General features: G+C 33.8%; 1 protein-coding gene across 3 annotated transcripts in view; it reads right to left on the bottom strand.

The window, feature by feature from the left end:
- The window catches only part of LOC138307488 (cGMP-inhibited 3',5'-cyclic phosphodiesterase 3A-like), a 116,145-nt gene that overhangs the window by 18,538 nt on the left and 75,146 nt on the right, over window positions 1-22,461 (bottom strand). For all 3 annotated transcript variants that reach the window (XM_069248266.1, XM_069248274.1, XM_069248282.1), the window contains exons 4-7: window positions 3,321-3,641; window positions 2,962-3,073; window positions 1,270-1,398; window positions 788-972 (exon numbers count right to left, since the gene is read on the bottom strand). In XM_069248266.1, the coding sequence (XP_069104367.1) occupies window positions 788-972; window positions 1,270-1,398; window positions 2,962-3,073; window positions 3,321-3,641 (747 nt within the window). The remainder of the gene's footprint in view (window positions 1-787; window positions 973-1,269; window positions 1,399-2,961; window positions 3,074-3,320; window positions 3,642-22,461) is intronic.

The following is a 22,461-nucleotide window of genomic DNA, read 5'->3' as shown; positions in this document are numbered from 1 at the left end:
GCCCCACCTCTCAGGCTCCTATGGGTCAGTCGTGGAAAAATTGTTACTAGGATTCAATGGCCTTCTCATACTGATAATTCTGACAACATTTGACTTATTTCCTAATACAAATGACCAAATAATGCTCAAAAATGTCTTTTCCCTATATAAACTATAGCAAACTTGATCCCCCTCCCTAGGGGGGGAACATGAGACCCCAGGGTCATAAAATTCACAATTTTTGTAAAGGACCTCAAGACCTTTCAATCTATGAAGAGTATTCGATTCTACCATATCTGGAATTTCAGAAGAAGATTTTTGAAATTTTAGCCTATTTGACCCCTTTTGGCCCCTGGGGGGGCTGGGACCATATAATTCACAATTTTGGTTGACCTTTGGCTATGGAAGGTTTCTGCAAAATTTCAACAAATTTGGTTCAGTAGTTTTGGAGAAGAAGTCGAAAAAGTAAATTGTTTATCGCCATACGACCCACGACGCACAACGACTGACAAAAGGCGATTAGAATAGGTCACTTGAGACTTCGTCTCAGGTGACCTAATGACAACTAATATAGAGAAAAAAATGTGACTTATTTTACTGTCAATATAATGAACCACACAAATAAATTCACTGAGATTTTAATACTTTTAACTTCTTAAATCTTAAAAATTTATTCTTATGGAGATATTATTCAAACAATTATGACGTCTTCAAAAACTTCTTTACAATCAAAACATAACCTGTTTCTAAACAACTAAGTTCTCTAAAGTAAGAGTAATCTTCCTTGCTATGGTTGTCAATCACTTGCCTGTTTCGCATGTGTAGCCACAAGGAAAGCATTTGTCCGACCTGGATGGTTATAATCATGCATGGCAGCAGCTGTGTATAAAGCCATTAGTTCTAAAGCAGGAAAGTTTCCTCCCATAATTCCATAGCTATCCTCTGCCATAAAGCTTCCCGCTCGGTGTGTCATTTTCTCTATACAATCGGATTCTGTGAACACCAAGTATAAATTCTTCAGTCATTAACATTATAATGCTATTGTCTATAACTTTACAAGGCCATGAAATATTGTGTATATTACTACATATACAATCAAGGTGACCTAGTTCACTGAAATTCTCTAGAATCTTTAACAACTAGAACTTGCAGATTGAAAACTCAACTTACAAACGTTGCAGATTGAAAACTTAACTTAAAAAATTTGCAGATTGAAAACTAAACTTATAAACGTTGCAGATTGAAAACTCAACTTAGAACTAAGCCTTTGGAAGTGTTATAAATACATACCCGACTCACTGGAGGAGCCGTTGCGTGAAAACATATCAGTGGTATGGAGTTGTGTGAATCCCGGTATGGGCTGTGTAGATAGGTAGTACACACCATGTAGTACGTCTGATGCATGTATACGGTTATGATCTACAATACAATGATATATCTCTGTAGTAATGGTTACATTGTACTACAAAGTTTACAGTTATGACCTACAATACAATGATATATCTCGGTAGTAATGGTTACATTGTAATACAAACTTTACAGTTATGACCTACAATACAATGATATATCTCCGGTAGTAATGGTTACAATGTAATACAAAGTCTACACTTATGACCTACAATACAATGATATATCTCTGTAGTAATGGTTACAATGTAATACAAAGTATACGGTTATGACCTACAATACAATGATATATCTCGGTAGTAATGGTTACATTGTAATACAAAGTTTACAGTTATGATCTACAATACAATGATATATCTCTGTAGTAATGGTTACATTGTAATATAAAGTTTACACTTATGATCTATAATACAGAGATATATCCGTAGTAATGGTTACAATGTAATACAAAGTTTACAGTTATGACCTACAATACAATGATATATCTCTGTAGTAATGGTTACATTGTAATACAAAGTTTACAGTTATGACCTACAATACAATGATATATCTCTGTAGTAATGGTTACATTGTAATACAAACTTTACAGTTATGACCTACAATACAATGATATATCTCTGTAGTAATGGTTACATTGTAATACAAAGTTTACAGTTATGATCTACAATACAATGATATATCTCGGTAGTAATGGTTACAATGTAATACAAAGTCTACACTTATAATCTACAATACAATGATTTATATCTGTAGTAATGGTTACATTGTAATACAAAGTTTACAGTTATGACCTACAATACAATGATATATCTCTGTAGTAATGGTTACAATGTAATACAAAGTCTACACTTATGACCTACAATACAATGATATATCTCTGTAGTAATGGTTACAATGTAATACAAAGTATACGTTTATGACCTACAATACAATGATATATCTCTGTAGTAATGGTTACATTGTAATACAAACTTTACAGTTATGACCTACAATACAATGATATATCTCTGTAGTAATGGTTACATTGTAATACAAAGTTTACACTTATGATCTACAATACAATGATATATCTGGGTAGTAATGGTTACAATGTAATACAAGTTTACACTTATGATCTATAATACAATGATATATCTGGGTAGTAATGGTTACAATGTAATACAAAGTTTACAGTTATGACCTACAATACAAATATATATCTCTGTAGTAATGGTTACATTGTAATACAAAGTTAACAGCCATCAGATGGTGCACCACATATCACAAGGCTTTAAGTTCTCTTCCTGAGCTAATAATACATGCATTTCTATTCATTTAAGAAGTAAAATTCTTTGATATTCTTAATCATGGTCAGGTGTAAAATATGAAGAATTCCAATTAAAGGAAAAAGTGAACATTGTCATATTGCAAGTCACCATCCCATAATGGCATGCTGAAAGGAGATAATTTAGGACTATCATCCAAGTCTTATCAGTTATTCTATGGAACAAACATCCAATTAGTTTTTAAAAATCATTGATCTGCTTTGTCTCAAAATGCTTTAACTTACCCTAAATGCTTTTTGTTGCAACTTACATGGTTTTTCTCGGTAGCCGATCTCCAACTCGTGAAAGAAGTGTAAGAAGGGTGCTACTGGTATTCGGAATGTCTCAAACAGACCCACCTCCATAAATAGTTTATATATCATCTGTAAAATTAAATAAAAAATAAATTTCAGGCGCAGCTGATCTTAATGCATATTTTAACTCACCTGTAATTTCAAGCTATAAATTAACTGAAGGCTAGTCATACATTTATCATGAATTACAATAAATATTCATGATTCATCTTTAATGAAAACCAAGGATTTATGTATAATATCAACTTTGTGTATGCATGAACATTGGATAGCCCTGTAGTTGGCTGTTACCAAGACCACATTGACATATACTTACCCTACTAAGAATTGTATCATGGAATTTATCTGATAATTCAAATATAGGAAAATCCCACTCGTTCAACTGATGTATGTGTAACAGTTCACATTGTTCGACTGAATTCACATCCCACGGAAGAATGTCACTACACACTGACTTAGAGCTATCTGTCCGCCCCTCCCCCAGCTCCAGCAGCAGGGGGACTGCCGAAATGTCTTTTTTCACTTCCTGAACTACTGAAGGGATTTCATCTGTTTCATGGTCATCCACATCTTCTTCGTCAGCATCCTCTGCTGTATCGACTCCGAGTTCGTCTGATAAATGAGTATCATGCATTACCTGAAATATCAACACATAAATCTCCAGAGATGCTCACATCATGTATAATTTATATAAAACATAAATTGATCCTGTGTAAAGTCTAAGACTACCAGTAAAACAGCATTGTCATTTCACTTCAATCCATTTTTGTGTTTTTTGTTATTAAGTATAAAAGAATTACATTTGTATTAAGACTCTAAGAAAAGTGTTAACTAGATAATTTCATGATATCACACTTGTGTTTTTAAGTAAAAGAATTCCATTTGTATTAAGACTCTAAGAAAAGTGTTAACTAGATAATTTCATGATATCACACTTGTGTTTTTAAGTAAAAGAATTCCATTTGTATTAAGACTCTAAGAAAAGTGTTAACTAGATAATTTCATGATATCACACTTGTGTTATTAAGCATGCAAACATTGTTAAGTTCATAAAAGTCAATTTACTTATATTTTTTTTTTAATTTTATCGTTCCATTTTTTCTGTTCGATGTTTATTTTTGTAACAACATTTTCATATCGGTGTAATTTTACTATAAAGTCTAAGATTACAAATTTCAAATGCATTTGTATTGTTTTTCAGCATCAGGCCCTAAGTAAGTCAGTACATGTATAAAAGTTGTCTCCCCTGTCACATATCCAACTGTAATTTCCCTGGAATCAAAAAGTACGTCAGAATCGGAATCACCCATATTTATAATAAATCATTTGTCTACTTTCATCTTACAACTATTTTTTTATGACAATTTATCGAAATATGCAGCAGACCTCAAAACTGCTGATTGAACAAAATTATCTCCACAACTGTATGTGCTTCACTATTAAAAATTGAACTGTATAATTAACTTTCTAATTTATTTTCTGTCTTTACATGAGCTAAATTAAGTTTTCATTACTCCTTGATTTCCATACTTTACTGCCGTTCAATCATAAGATTGTATGATTGTGTTACAGTACTAGTGTATCGACTCACTGTAGTAGATTACATCGCTACATGTTACAGGTGAAGTGTCTAAGTAACAAGCATTGTGATTGGCTGAGTTGATCTAAAAATAGAAGAGAAAACGAGTGTGCACAATAAACCTGTTTATTTATGGTGAACATAACACTTCTTTTAGTGATATACGAAATACATTTAGTTCTTTTTACCAGAGATTTCTCTGTTTTATGTTAGAGATTTCTCTGTTTTATGTTAGAGATTTCTCTGTTTTATGTTAGAGATTTCTCTGTTTTATGTTAGAGATTTCTCTGTTTTATGTTAATATATAAATAACAGTACATAATAGCGGCTAAGTTCCAAATCAGGAATGTCACACAGGCCATCAATGATAGCTATTTCTGTGAACTCGGATAAATACGACAGATTTTTGGGAAGCTGAATTTTATGGCATGAAATACGTACTCGGCAACATTGCACTGTGGATAGTATGGTAGTTGGAAGATTATCCATCACAATTACATCTCCATGCACAAACAGAGGATTTCCAAAATCATTATTGCTTCGTCAAAGAAGTAAATCATTTCTAATCTATTTGAAGTTAACTTCTCCACATAATCCGGCTATGCTTTCTTCTGTCACATGTGCTATGATGTGTATTCAAAAGGAGTACTATGAAAAAAACACCCCTGATCATGAAAAATTTTTACATAGCAAATTCTATATCAGCAGTTTTTTGGATTTTTTTTACAGCATAATACTTCTATTTTACAAATATTTGTTTTTCAGAAGTTTGTTTATTTGAACATTTGTAATTGTTTCCACGTTTTTACAACGTCCCGATTGCACAAATAGGGGCCATTTTAAATTGGGGTGGTTTTTATCGCGTTTTTTTTTTTTTTAATACACACTGTCAGCTAATCATAATGCGGGTTACATAGACACTTCACCTGTAACATGTAGCGATGTAATCTACTACAGTGAGTCGATACACTAGTACTATGACACAATAATAGAACGGCAGTAAGGATGTTGATGACATTTACCTACCAGGTAGGTTAAAACTGATTTTTGATTGTATTGAGAATTATAGATTATTGATAAGGATATTGATTAAATCTATCAATGTTAAATCCTGGATTTGAAGTACCATATGCAGATTTAATTAGGTTATTACTTTTATCTGTACAATATATCTGTACATCCAAGTCAATAAATCCATTTGTAGAGGTAAAGTTTGAACTATATGAGCACACTTGGCTATCTGAATCAAATCAGGTGTAATTATCCATCCTCCTAAATATTGAGTGTAACGGCCTCGACTTTCTTTAATGTATTGATATAGTCCACCTCTTTCTAATCCTCTGGGACCGTTATTGGAAAATAAGCATGTGTATCACACATCGCGAGGTTTGACATGTTAATGTTATAGACGAGCACACAATTACTCCAATATTTTCAACGATGAGAAAAGTAGATTCTGACGGCCATAATGAAAATTTAAGATCACACAAGTTCATTCTGTGTAACGGCCCTGTCTCTTGTGCTCAATGTTGTCAAATTAATCTCAAACATTTTGGCTGACATTCAAATGGATTTTCTTCGCCTCTATACATTTCAATAAAGGTTCACATCCACATTTTTTTTTATCAGAGAATAAATTGGATGGAGAAAGTCTAGCTTTCTTCCACACACCTTAGCACTTACTCTGGAATTTTACGGACACTATACATCATACGCTAATAATCACTCTCAACTTTGTCTGCTATATGCTGAGACTTTCCAACTTTCAAATATGATTTCATAGAAAGGATGTCTGGAAAATCAGCATTTTCAAATTTAATAGCCTGATCAGATTTTGTTTTATATGAAGGTGTGAAATGTAGACAAAATTTCGGTAACATATTAAGTTTTTATTATCATTAAATAGCAATCTATTTAACATAAAGGTAAATTCAAGATTATTACGTTTCTTTATGCTTTATTAATCTAGTGAATGCTGTATTGTATACGTTATAACTGATCTAGTGAATGCTGTATTGTATACATTATAACTAATCTAGTGAATGCTGTATTGAATACATTATAACTAATCTAGTGAATGCTGTATTGAATACATTATAACTAATCTAGTGAATGCTGTATTGAATACATTATAACTAATCTAGTGAATGCTGTATTGAATACATTATAACTAATCTAGTGAATGCTGTATTGTATACATTATAACTAATCTAGTGAATGCTAGCTGTATTGAATACATTATAACTAATCTAGTGAATGCTGTATTGAATACATTATAACTAATCTAGTGAATGCTGTATTGTATACATTATAACTAATCTAGTGAATGCTGTATTGAATACATTATAACTAATCTAGTGAATGCTGTATTGAATACATTATAACTAATCTAGTGAATGCTGTATTGAATACATTATAACTAATCTAGTGAATGCTGTATTGTATACATTATAACTAATCTAGTGAATGCTGTATTGAATACATTATAACTAATCTAGTGAATGCTGTATTGAATACATTATAACTAATCTAGTGAATGCTGTATTGTATACATTATAACTAATCTAGTGAATGCTGTATTGTATACATTATAACTAATCTAGTGAATGCTGTATTGTATACATTATAACTAATCTAGTGAATGCTGTATTGAATACATTATAACTAATCTAGTGAATGCTGTATATTGTATACATTATAACTAATCTAGTGAATGCTGTATTGTATACATTATAACTAATCTAGTGAATGCTGTATTGAATACATTATAACTAATCTAGTGAATGCTGTATTGAATACATTATAACTAATCTAGTGAATGCTGTATTGTATACATTATAACTAATCTAGTGAATGCTGTATTGAATACATTATAACTAATCTAGTGAATGCTGTATTGAATACATTATAACTAAGTCTATAAATGCTTTATTGAATACATTATAACTAATCTAGTGAATGCTGTATTGTACTTAACTAATCTAGTGAATACGTATTGATACATTATAACTAATCTAGTGAATGCTGTATTGATACATTATAACTAATCTAGTGAATGGCTGTATTGAATACATTATAACTAATCTAGTGAATGCTGTATTGAATACATTATAACTAATCTAGTGAATGCTGTATTGTATACATTATAACTAATCTAGTGAATGCTGTATTGATACATTATAACTAATCTAGTGAATGCTGTATTGAATACATTATAACTAATCTAGTGAATGCTGTATTGATACATTATAACTAATCTAGTGAATGCTGTATTGAATACATTATAACTAATCTAGTGAATGCTGTATTGAATACATTATAACTAATCTAGTGAATGCTGTATTGAATACATTATAACTAATCTAGTGAATGCTGTATTGTATACATTATAACTAATCTAGTGAATGCTGTATTGAATACATTATAACTAATCTAGTGAATGCTATGCTGTATTGTATACATTATAACTAATCTAGTGAATGCTGTATTGAATACATTATAACTAATCTAGTGAATGCTGTATTGTATACATTATAACTAATCTAGTGAATGCTGTATTGAATACATTATAACTAATCTAGTGAATGCTGTATTGAATACATTATAACTAATCTAGTGAATGCTGTATTGAATACATTATAACTGAGTCTATAAATGCTTAAGTTAGCAGGTTTATCAATTAATAATTTAATTTCATATGTTACACTCATTTCTATTGGTTAGATCTTTTTTTCTCTCCATATACCGAAAGTATTATGATGTCATACAGAAATACAGGACGTTTTTGCATGAAAATTTAAAAGTGGCACAGTCATTGGCCAAACTGAATAATTGGATAAGATAGTAATGCGCCACAACTCAATTTGTTTTATTGTAAGTAAATCATGGAAATTTATGCCTGATTAGTACCTGAGTGAGTTATCTGAGTCAAATTTTAAGCATTATTCTCAATATCTTTTTGGGTTAATACAGACAAATATTCTTTTTCATAGACACTTTAAGCATGTCCTTCTGTTTTTTTTGTAAGTTTTGTAAGTGAGTAATGCAGACTTGTAAGTGAGTCAATGCAGACTTGTAAGTGAGTCAATGCAGATTTGTAAGTGAGTCAATGCAGATTTGTAAGTGAGTTAATGCAGATTTGTAAGTGAATAATGCAGACTTGTAAGTGAGTAATGCAGATTTAAGTGTATGCAGATGTATATGCAGAGTAATGATAATGCAGATTGTAAGTGAGTAATGCAGATTTGTAGTGATGTTAATGCAGATAGATTGTAAGTTAATGCAGACTTGTAAGTGAGTAATGCAGATTTGTTTAATATGCAGACTTGTAAGTGAGTCAATGCAGACTTGTAAGTGAGTCAATGCAGATTGTAAGTGAGTCAATGCAGATTTGTAAGTGAGTAATGCAGATTTGTAAGTGAATAATGCAGACTTGTAAGTGAGTAATGCAGATTTATGTATTGAATGCAGATGTGATAATGCAGACTTGTAAGTGATCAATGCAGACTTGTAAGTGAGTCAATGCAGATTTGTAAGTGAGTTAATGCAGACTTGTAAGTGAGTCAATGCAGACTTGTAAGTGAGTCAATGCAGATTTGTAAGTGAGTGATAATGCAGATTTGTAAGTGAATAATGCAGACTTGTAAGTGAGTATCAATTGCAGATTGAGTGAGTCAATGCAGATTGTAAGTGAGTAATGCAGATTGTATGAATGCAGATTTGTAAGTGAGTCAATGCAGATTGTAAGTGAGTAATGCAGATTTGTAAGTGAGTCAATGCAGATTTGTAAGTGAGTAATGCAGATTTGTAAGTGAGTAATGCAGACTTGTAAGTGAGTCAATGCAGATTTGTAAGTGAGTTAATGCAGATTTGTAAGTGAATAATGCAGACTTGTAAGTGAGTAATGCAGATTTGTAAGTGAGTAATGCAGATTTGTAATGAATGCAGATTTAAGTGAGTAGCAGATTTGTAAGTGAGTTAATGCAGATTTGTAAGTGAGTCAATGCAGATTTGTAAGTGAGTTAATGCAGATTTGTAAGTGAATAATGCAGACTTGTAAGTGAGTCAATGCAGATTTGTAAGTGAGTCAATGCAGATTTGTAAGTGAGCAATTCAGATTTGTAAGTGAGTAATGCAGATTTGTAAGTGAGTAATGCAGATTTGTAAGTGAGTTCATGCAGGTTTCTAAGTAAGTTACGCAAATTTGTAAGTGAGTAATGCAGATTTTAAAGATGCTCCACCGCCGACAGACCAAAAATGATATTCATCATTTGAACAATAATTAGTGTTTAATCGTGTATATAATAGTCCAATTAACACAAAAAATAATATAAAATAATTTATCTTGCCTTTGGTACATGCGCGTTCAGTAGTTCATTTCATATAGGATATAGTGGTATTGATTTTTTTCGGGATGCAATTAATTATTTTTCATATTTTTAACTTGAAGTAAAATTAGGAGCTCAAACTTTTCAACGGTGGTAATGGTGTAAAGTAAGTAACTTTTGTAACTGAAGAAAAATACTAAATCGTCTGCTGCTGTTTTTACAGTGAAAAAATATCATTTGTCAGCGGTGGAGCATCTTTAAGTGAGTCTATGCAAATTTGTAAGTGAGTAATGCAGATTTGTAAGTGAGTTGATGCAGGTTTCTAAATAAGTAATGCAAATTTGTAAGTGAGTTGATGCAGGTTTCTAAGTGAGTAATGCAAATTTGCATGTGAGTAATGCAGATTAGTAAGCGAGTCAATGCAGATTTTAAGTGAAATTGAGTTGAGTTTTTGGAGGTTTTTCTTTCACAATAGACTATGAATCAATACATTAATGCAATACTATATTGATATCTGCATTGTTTCAATTAATTCTAAAACAAGGACATAGTCATTCAGATCCCCCGCCAATGCATCCTCGATACTCCAGGGGTTCCGATCACTTACGATCTCTACACCCCTGGACTATCTCATAGTGAAATTGAAGGCAGCTCAGCTGAAAACATTTGACCAATCACAGGCCAGCAAAGATTTCCTTTGAAGACTACAGAGAGAGCGACGCCTAACATCAGAGTCACATAGTCAACCACAGTGTACCGTTATACGGTTCTTTTGATGTACATCAAAGGACTAAATTACCTGTTCTTTCCAGTTGCCTCCAGTTTTACTATGAGATAGTCCAGGGGTGTAGAGATCGTAAGTGATCGGAACCCCTGGAATATCGAGGATGCCGCCATTGGAGATATCAAAGCTGAAGTAAGTTTGATTGTGAAGACTTATGTGTATGAAAAAAAAAAAAAACAGGAAAAAGGAAGTTGAGCTAAAAAAAGATGGAGTATAATTCAAGTAGAGCGGGACTGCAATTGTTGAATCAGGTATATAGCCTTGACATATATATTAGACTATATACACAAAGATGGGTGGAGTTTTGCAAAGTAACATTTACCATTTACCATGATATTTTCAGCAATGTTTCCATGGTAACGGAAAAAGTGCAAAAAATGAAAACCTAAAAATAGCAAAAGGTACTACTAGACCATAAAAAGAATGTGTCTATGAAGTTTCGTTGAAATATCTCAGCTGGTTTTAGAGTTATGCTCCGGAAATGAACCTGCTACAAAAATATTATATTTTCAGCAATGTTTCTATGGTTACAGAAAAAAAGCACAAAAAGTGAAAACCTAAAAATAGCAAAAGGCACTACTAGACCATAGGAACAATGTGTCTATGAAGTTTCATGGAAATATCTCTGCTGGTTTTAGAGTTGTGCTCCGGAAACGATTCTTACACAAAAATCTGCCATTTTCAGCAATGTTTCCATGGTTACAGAAAAAAAGTACAAAAAGTGAAAACCTTAAAATAGCAAAAGGCATTTCTAGACCATAAGACTAATGTGCCTATGGAGTTCGGTGCATATATCTCAACCGGTTTTCCAGTTATGCTGCGGAAACGATTCTTACACAAAAATCTGCCATTTTCAGCAATGTTTCCATGGTTACAGAAAAAAGTGCAAAAAATGGAAACCTAAAAATAGCAAAAGGCATTACTAGACCATAGGAACAATGTGTCTATGAAGTTTCATGGAAATATCTCTGCTGGTTTTAGAGTTGTGCTCCGGAAACGATTCTTACACAAAAATCTGCCATTTTCAGCAATGTTTCCATGGTTACAGAAAAAAAGTACAAAAAGTGAAAACCTTAAAATAGCAAAAGGCACTACTAGACTATAAGACCAATGTATGTATGAAGTTTCGTGGAAATATCTCTTCTGGTTTTAGAGTTATGCTCCGGAAACGAACCTGGTATAAAAATATGATATTTTCAGCAATGTTTCCATGGTTACGGAAAAAATACAAAAAATGAAAACCTAAAAATAGCAAAAGGCACTACTAGACCATAAGACCAATGTGTGTATGAAGTTTCGTGGAAATATCTGTACTGGTTTTAGAGTTATGCTCCGGAAACCATTCGTACGGACGGACGGATGGACAGACGGACGGACGGAACCCATTTGTATATCCCCCGCCAACTTCGTTGGGCAGGGGATAACAAAGCTTAAGTTTGAAGTGATAATATTATCGTAATCACAAAGTGTGTAAATCTTAACATACAAAATGACTTCAGGTAAAAACATATATGTTGTTTAACATTATTACTAGGTATTATATATTGTGATTAAGATGTTAGATATATCTACTGTATATCTGGGCTACGGTGTGTCAATACAAAGCAACTTAACATACATAACAAGCGTAAATCAACACAAATAAAGCCAGGAAAACTAACACTGATGCAACAGGAGATATTTCACCAATCAAAATTGTCGAAATATTCAGAAATCATAGTCGACGAGGACAATTTCCCAAGTTATGTTAGTACTGATGCGACGTAATGCAGAAAAGTTTGAAGGGCAGTCAGGAGTAACAATTGCTATTTGAAGGGCATCATCTACACTTCCCTCATTTCAAAGACAATTTTAGTCATCAAAGTAGGAAATCCTTTGTATCTGTAACCTAATATAAAACTGATAATAAAAGGAATCCTGATGAGGTTGTTCTTTAAAATCAAAAACAAATTCAAAGAAAACCAACAACAACATATGTCATACATAAAATTGTTTAGTAGAGAATGCAGCAAACACATTGTAAGCATGCAGAAATTCCGGCCTCAGGGTTGTTACCATGGTAGAGGGAGACACATGACCTTCAACTCTGACCTTTTCATGCAAAGATTCCAGCTTAGGGATTGTTTCCATGGTATAGATTTTGGCCTCAGGGTTATATTTCTTATATGATCTATAGATAGTTAAGGCCTTGAACTCTGACCTTCCCATTGAGAGACAGTTTGGAATAAGAAGGTCATTGTAACAAAACCTTCACGTCTGACCTTTGCATCCAATCCAAACTCCTGCCGCAGACACATTCTGGCCAGTACGGACATTATTGTGATGGCTGGGGTAGGTGAAGAGTCACATGACCTGGATATACTCTTTTCAAGGCCAGATTAATGTGACTTTGGCACAGTGTGTTTATGTCCATGGTTAAAGAGAATAACCTTTGATCATATACAGTGGACCCTCGATAATCCGGACTCATTCGTTCCCAGTCTAAACCGTCCGAATTACGAGTTTTCCGGACTGCCGAATTCCATGCTCTTAGTCAATCAAATTGTCACCTTCGAGTTACTCCCCTTGTAATCGATGACAGGCTTTTATGTAATATAAGTGTATTATAATCAATACTTCGTTTGTTATGTTTTATAGGTATTAATATATTATTATGTTAAGAATAATAAATAAACATATTTCTTTTTCAAAATACGAAAATTAAAGCCATAGTTAATTGTATACTATGTATGCATATAGTTACATGTACGTATCCCACTCTTGATATTTCGTACGGCAAATTGCCAAACAAAGGATCAATATCATCTACATTCTTGGCATAAAAAACTATGATAACAAATAGTTGAAAATATTTTAGGAACTCATATAATTGTTATTTTGTATAATGTGTGTTTTTAGTGAAAATTTCTACAAGTCTTTGCTTTCTGACTTACAGACATGTGCAACAACCACGCGCCCGTTCACGTCTAACTTCGTGCACAATGTCACACACGTAATGGCATGTGCGGTAGCCTTTATATATTATACCAAAGACGATGAATTCGAATAGATTCCCATACATTTAAAATTCTTATTAATTTTTAAAGTATCATCTCACTTTATTGTATCTGATACTCATAGCGATATATTCTGCATACGAAACAAGTAAGGTATCTACAACATACGTACCCGTACCAAAGCTCAAACTTCATGTTTAAAAGCGTGTGGCTAAAAATATATATTGCGTATCTCAATTACAACACTGAAGTTTGATCTCCTATAGAATACCAATGAACCATTACATGACTGCATGTACCCATGTGAAAGGTGTTCAGGTAAATGCCCATGGCTATGACCTGGCAGCCGTCGTTATGACAACACACTCGGTGTCAAATGATAGTGTGTATTGTACACATGACTGTAGCTGGCCTTGGATTTTCTCAGCACGTGGTGATAACAAATTGTCCTGATTATTGCGGGAATTTATTAACGAAAATTATGTTCCGTTCCAAAAATGGAGTTCCGAATTCGGAATACGAATTTCCGGAGTAGTGAGTATAAATAACGTTACGGAAATCCGTTCCCTGACATTTCCGTCCAGATTGTGAGTTTTCTGGACTATTGGCGTCCGGATTATCGCGGGTCCACTGTATATATTTGATAATTAAAGTCTTAAAAAGTTGATGATGATATCAAATAATATCTCAAAAGCAATTAACCTTGAACATATTTGTCTAAGTTTTGATCTGATAAACCATTTCTTCCGAACTAATAAAGGAAGCCCTGAACTAGAATTAAATTTCAGTGAGTAAAATCTGAAATTTTAATAATAGACAGAATCATTGTTATACGGCTAATCAGACAAGGAAGTAATTGAGACCTTAATCATAACAAGTTTCTGAAGACTTCCCACTCACCAAGTGACCCTGCCAAACAGTCAATAATGTGAGTGTGTATGAATTGATACAAATATTCATCGCTATATATGCAGGATAGCATACTAATTGGTTATGGGCACCGGAAGAAAGTCATTTTCCAGGGGATGTCCACCATGTACCAACTGAATGGTGAATTAGCGACAGGAATAGGAAATGAGAAGGAGAGAAATTTGCATATGATACTTATCGCATAAATTGCCATGGACAGTAATCCTCAAATAGAATGGACTAGAAAAGGTTTTGACCAAATACAGTTTTAGTGAACAAATCTTATCAGAAACAAAATACCAGTAACTATTAAATGCACTGTAAAGTGATTTCTAGGACTACTACAGGAATGCTAGCCAACCCAGTGGAATATTATATTATTTTTTCTTTTAAGCTTAATGCTATTCTTTCCTTGGTTTATAAGAGAACATACATATCAACATTAAGGTTAATCTGCACTAAGTTGTAGTCAATCTATGAAATAAATAAAAGTCATTCGCTATTTTAAAAGAAATGTTTGTAATCAAAGTCAAGTGCCCAGGAAAACTAAAAACCACCGAAATCATTGAACAGATTGGATTAAAATGAATTATTCAATGAGATCTCAACAAATCAATCTTTGACACAGCTACAGTAAGACAGTAACATGCTATGGTCAATATTTTAGTGGCTACATAGAAGGACGATGTGACACTGCTGAGTTCTCTCCCTTGGTCACCATGACCTAGCTATTGAATGAGTGGTGGCAAAATTATAAAACTTCAAACGAGAAAACTAAGAGGAAACGCTGTAGTATTACTGCAATATGTGACCAACTCCCTTTAATATTAATTATTGATTGGCTCATCAATCCTGTCTCAGGGATTGAATTTAATTAAATATTTTTTTGGCAATAGTGATTAATTTTCATCTTGCAAGCATTACTCATTGAGTTAGAGAGCTTGCTGTCGTACACATCGAAAACATCTAATACGCTCCAATCTCATCACGGCTGGTCTGTAACACAGAGTTTCACCCTGATTGGACAAAGTTGTAATCCAATCAGGAATCGGGCAGAAACATATTCTCACCGTTTCCTACATTTATTGAATTTGTCACAAGAAAATTAAATCTAGGAGGGATAGCTCTCCAGGTAATCCTTATAAGACCGAGTTTAACATTGATTCAGCCCCAACCAAACCCTGTGTGGTGTGTAGAACAATCACCTAACCCTGGGACAATCGGGGACAGGTCTACAACAGTAGGCGAATATTTCATACACGTAGCTTCAAACATCTTTATAAAACTAGACCAATTACTAATTGAATTTAAACAAAATGTTCAATGGTACTGATCAAATTTAATTTTAACTCGGCAAACTTTACTTTAATTCCTAGTAGATCAACACTTTTCTCTCTTCATATTCTTTCATTAAAATTGGAAAATTATTGTTTCATTGTTTTCAAATTATTTCCAAAGAAAGCACAGTTATGGTATTGAATACACTACCATTGATGAATTAAGATTCAATATACAATGTCAATATATTTTTGAATTTCTCGGAAAAATTAATCTCTCGCAAAAAGTATTTAGCAGTAACATTGATCGCCCAGCACTGTGATTTATCCAGACTTGTTGTGTAACCAAGAGATAATTAAATAGTTCTCACCATCGTCTGGTCTGGTTCACAAACATCACATGGATCACACACTAGGCAAAAGCCAAGAATTTCATGATTATTTTTATTGATTATTTTGTCTCAATTACTTAAATGACATTTTTTAATGAGTCATTTTAGTGAAAGAGTAAATACTTATAAGGTTGTGAATTAACTTTGAATTTCACAGAAACAAAAGGTTTATCAGGCTTGTAGCTATAATACATTTCTTTTGAAAATGTATTTAATCAGAAAGATAATCTGCTTTCTGATGCTACAATATCAATAAAGAAAATGACATAATTAGGCATCAGGAAAGAAAGCTGTCTGTTCTCTACACCAAACAGGAATATTTCTCTGCTGATATATCGATCAGATGGAAAAAAGCTTAATCAAAAACATGTTTTTTCACACAGAAAAAAAAAAACATTTTAAATTAACTAAAGTTTACAGCACCTGTTCCGGATCAAAGGGGCATTATTTAAATATATTTGATCACTTTTGGCCCAACAAAAGCTTAGACTAACGAAAAACTAGAGCAAATCAGAAAACAGGCGCTAGCCTTTGATAAGCAATTGGTTTGTAAACAAGAACTCGTCATAAGTCACAAACAGCTTTGCATGTAAAATATCAGTTACAGTAACAAAGAACACGGTCAGCTTAGAACTATCTAGAGCCAGTTACAGTAACCAAGAACACAGTCAGCTAAGAACTATCTACAGCCAGTTACAGTAACCAAGAACACGGTCAGCTTAGAACTATCAAGAGCCAGTTACAGTAACCAAGAACAGTCACCTTAGAACTATCTAGAGCCAGTTACAGTAACAAAGAACACAGTCACCTTAGAACTATCTAGAGCCAGTTACAGTAACCATGAACATGGTCAGCTTAGAACTATCTAGAGCCAGTTACAGTAACAAAGAACACAGTCACCTTAGAAAAATCTACAGCCAGTTACAGTAACCATGAACACAGTCAGCTTAGAACTATCTACAGCCAGTTACAGTAACCAAGAACACGGTCAGCTTAGAACTATCTACAGCCAGTTACAGTAACCAAGAACAGTCACCTTAGAACTATCTAGAGCCAGTTACAGTAACCAAGAACACAGTCAGCTTAGAACTATCAAGAGCCAGTTACAGTAACCAAGAACACAGTCACTTTAGAACTATCTACAGCCAGTTACAGTAACCAAGAAAACACAGTCAGCTTAGAACTATCTACAGCCAGTTATAGTAACCAAGAACACAGTCAGCTTAGAACTATCTACAGCCAGTTACAGTAACCAAGTACACAGTCACCTTAGAACTATCTAGAGCCAGTTACAGTAACCAAGAAAACACAGTCAGCTTAGAACTATCTACAGCCAGTTACAGTAACAAAGAACACGGTCACTTTAGAACTATCTAGAGCTAGTTACAGTAACCAAGAACATGGTCAGCTTAGAACTATCTAGAGCCAGTTACAGTAACCAAGAACACAGTCAGCTTAGAACTATCTACAGCCAGTTACAGTAACCAAGAACACAGTCAGCTTAGAACTATCTACAGCCAGTTACAGTAACCAAGAACACGGTCAGCTTAGAACTATCTAGAGCTAGTTACAGTAACCAAGAACACGGTCAGCTTTGAACTATCTAGAGCCAGTTTCAGTAACCAAGAACACAGTCAGCTTAGAACTATCTACAGCCAGTTACAGTAACCAAGAACACAGTCAGCTTAGAACTATCTCGAGCCAGTTACAGTAACAAAGAACACTGTCAGCTTAGAACTATCTAGAGCCAGTTGCAGTAACCAAGAACACAGTCAGGTTGCAGTAACCAAGAACACAGTCAGCTTAGAACTATCTAGCGCCAGTTACAGTAACCAAGAACACAATCCCCCTAGACATATCTAGAGCCAGAAAGGGTGTTTTTCTATGTTAGAAACTGATTTACAAAAGAAGAGCTAAAAGTAATTACAAAGAGTTCCAGAGTTTATTTTAGCAATGTTTTATCGTACTCAGGAAAGACTACAGGAACTTACAGATTAAGAATAATCAAATCAAGGATGAGACACAGTAAGGAATATGTCCATTGATTAAGCTATTTTAAAATTTTTTTCCCATTTGGATACAAATGTAGAAATGCTTTATCTTTCACTATCCAAAGTCTTAAAGAGGCTTTGAAATCACCCTACTCCCAAATGATAGAGTAATTCTACATCCTGTCCAAAACATCCCAGTGTCACTAAAACACCACAGCATTCTACACTAAACAACAATGATCACAGAGAAGACACACTTCTATATTCAGAATTTGACAGAACAATGATGAGGTGACAAAATTAGAGTTTAACAGTGGTGTTGACTATAGATTGTAGCCTGGTCCCTAATTTACCCTGGGTTACTGGAATAGTTTTCTAGATATCCAAATGTAACCATGCCTAACAAACATTTGTTTGTTTGTTTCTTTGATTAAATTAACGTCCTATTAATAGCCATGGTCATGTAAGGATGGCCTCCCATGTATGCAGTGTGTAGTGTGTGTGAAGTGCGAGGTGTGTGTTTATGGAGACTACGGTATGTTGGTGTTGCGTCTTCTTGTATACTGAAACTGTTGTCCTTTTTATAGTGCTTTATCACTGAAGCATGATGCCAGCCTAACAAAACAGAATACCTGACAGACAATTACCTCATAAGGTAAATTCATGATCATATCTCACATCACTCTGGATTCTAGGCTTCATCAACAGACAACTAGGTCAGATGTTACTGTTTATCAAACATTGTCATAGACAGCTTTTACTTCTTCATCAATTACCATGGAGACAGAAGCCACACAACTCAGCCAGAAGAACAATGGAGAGCCTAACAACAGGAAGTTTGTGAACTATTCCTTTTACTGTTTAAGTGATATGGTAATGCCACATAATTTACCAAGTTGATGATGCCCTACACTTTGAGGAAAATTTCAAAGAAAATTGTCTTAACTTTAGCCTAAGCTAAGAAGAGTAAAGAATGCACCAAAATGATTCTTAGCTAAATCCAACACTACAGAGCTAATAGGTAATCAAGGTAACAGAGAAGTTTCTAGACAATATCATATACTCAGGAAGGGTCTCCAAGGTAACAGAGATGTTTCTAGACAACACTATATATACTCAGGAAGGGTAACCAAGGTAACAGAGATGTTTCTAGTCAACAATATATATACTCAGGATGGGTTATCAAGGTAATAGAGATGTTTCTTGACAACACTATAAATACTCGGGAAGAGTTTCCAAGGTAATAGAGATGTTTCTAGACAACACTATATATACGCACTAAGGGTTATCAAGGTAACAGAAATGTTTCTAGACAACACTATATATACTCAGTAAGGGTAACCATGGTAACAAAGAAGTTTCTAGACAACACTATATATACTCAGGAAGGGTTACCAAGGTAAAACAGATGTTTCTAGACAACAATATATATACTCAGGAAGGGTTACCAAGGTAACAGAGATGTTTCTAGACAACACTATATATACTAAGTAAGGGTAACCAAGGTAACAGAGATGTTTCTTGACAACACTATATATACTCAGTAAGGGTTACCAAGGTAACAGAGATGTTTCTAGACAACACTATATATACTCAGTAAGGGTTACCAAGGTAACAGAGATGTTTCTTGACAACACTATATATACTCAGTGTTGGTTACCAAGGTAACAGGGATGTTTCTAGACAACACTATATATACTCAGTAAGGGTTACCAAGGTAACACAGATGTTTCTAGTCAACACTATATATACTCAGGATGGGTTACCAAGATAACAGAGATGTTTCTTGACAACACTATATAAACTCAGGAAGGGTTACCAAGGTAACAGAGATGTTTCTAGACAACACTATATATACTCAGTAAGGGTTACCAAGGTAACAGAGATGTTTCTAGACAACACTATATATACTCAGTAAGGGTTACCAAGGTAACAGAGATGTTTCTTGACAACACTATATATACTCAGTGTTGGTTACCAAGGTAACAAAGAAGTTTCTAGACAACACTATATATACTCAGGAAGGGTTACCAAGGTAACAGAAATGTTTCTAGACAACAGTATATCAACTGAATAAGGGTTACCATGGTAACAGAGATGTTTCTTGACAACACTATATAAACTCAGGAAGGGTTACCAAGGTAACAGAGATGTTTCTAGACAACACTATATATACTCAGAAAGGGTTTCCTAGGTAACTGAGATGTTTCTAATACTCAGGATGGGTTACCAAGATAACAGAGATGTTTCTAGACAACACTATATATACTCAGGAAGGGTTACCAAGGTAACAAAGATGTTTCTAGACAACACTATATATATACTCAGGATGGGTTACCAAGGTAACAGAGATGTTTCTAGACAACACTATATATATACTCAGTAAGGGATACCATGGTAACAAAGAAGTTTCTAGACAACACTATATATACTCAGGAAGGGTTACCAAGGTAACAGAGATGTTTCTATACAACACTATATCAACTGAGTAAGGGTTACCATGGTAACAGAGAAGTTTCTAGACAACACTATATATACTCAGGAAGGGTTACCAAGGTAACAGAAATGTTTATAGAAAACACTATATCAGCTGAGTAAGGGTTACCATGGTAACAGAAATGTTTCTTGACAACACTATATAAACTCAGGAAGGGTTACCAAGGTAACAGAGATGTTTCTAGACAACACTATATATACTCAGGAAGGGTTTCCAAGGTAACTGAGATGTTTCTAGACAACACTATAATAACTGAGTAATGGTTACCATGGTGACAGAAGTTTCTTGATAACACTATATATACTCAGAAAAGGTTACCATGGTAACAGAGAAGTTTCTAAACAATATTATAAAATAAGGAAGGGTAACCAAGGTAACAGAGATGTTTCTAGACAATATTATATACTTAGGAAGGGTAACCAAGGTAACAGAGATGTTTCTAGACAACACTATATATACTCAGTAAGGGTTACCAAGGTAACAGAGATGTTTCTTGACAACACTATATATACTCAGTGTTGGTTACCAAGGTAACAAAGAAGTTTCTAGACAACACTATATATACTCAGGAAGGGTTACCAAGGTAACAGAAATGTTTCTAGACAACAGTATATCAACTGAATAAGGGTTACCATGGTAACAGAGATGTTTCTTGACAACACTATATAAACTCAGGAAGGGTTACCAAGGTAACAAAGATGTTTCTAGACAACACTATATATACTCAGAAAGGGTTTCCAAGGTAACTGAGATGTTTCTAATACTCAGGATGGGTTACCAAGATAACAGAGATGTTTCTAGACAACACTATATATACTCAGGAAGGGTTACCAAGGTAACAAAGATGTTTCTAGACAACACTATATATATACTCAGGATGGGTTACCAAGGTAACAGAGATGTTTCTAGACAACACTATATATATACTCAGTAAGGGATACCATGGTAACAAAGAAGTTTCTAGACAACACTATATATACTCAGGAAGGGTTACCAAGGTAACAGAGATGTTTCTATACAACACTATATCAACTGAGTAAGGGTTACCATGGTAACAGAGAAGTTTCTAGACAACACTATATATACTCAGGAAGGGTTACCAAGGTAACAGAAATGTTTATAGAAAACACTATATCAGCTGAGTAAGGGTTACCATGGTAACAGAAATGTTTCTTGACAACACTATATAAACTCAGGAAGGGTTACCAAGGTAACAGAGATGTTTCTAGACAACACTATATATACTCAGGAAGGGTTTCCAAGGTAACTGAGATGTTTCTAGACAACACTATAATAACTGAGTAATGGTTACCATGGTGACAGAAGTTTCTTGATAACACTATATATACTCAGAAAAGGTTACCATGGTAACAGAGAAGTTTCTAAACAATATTATAAAATTAGGAAGGGTAACCAAGGTAACAGAGATGTTTCTAGACAATATCATATACTTAGGAAGGGTAACCAAGGTAACAGAGATGTTTCTAGACAACACTATATATACTCAGTAAGGGTTACCAAGGTATAAGAGATGTTTCTATACAACACTATATATACTCAGAAAAGGTTACCATGGTGACAGAGAAGTTTCTAGACAGCACTATATATATACTCAGTAAGGGTTACAAAGATAACAGAGATGTTTCTAGTCACCACTGTATATACTCAGTAAGGGTTGCCAAGGTAACAGAGATGTTTCTAGACA

The sequence above is a fragment of the Argopecten irradians genome, chromosome 1 (genome assembly GCF_041381155.1).
Source record: "Argopecten irradians isolate NY chromosome 1, Ai_NY, whole genome shotgun sequence".
Taxonomy (NCBI): Eukaryota; Metazoa; Mollusca; class Bivalvia; order Pectinida; family Pectinidae; genus Argopecten; species Argopecten irradians.
This window is presented reverse-complemented; position numbering and strand designations above follow the sequence as displayed.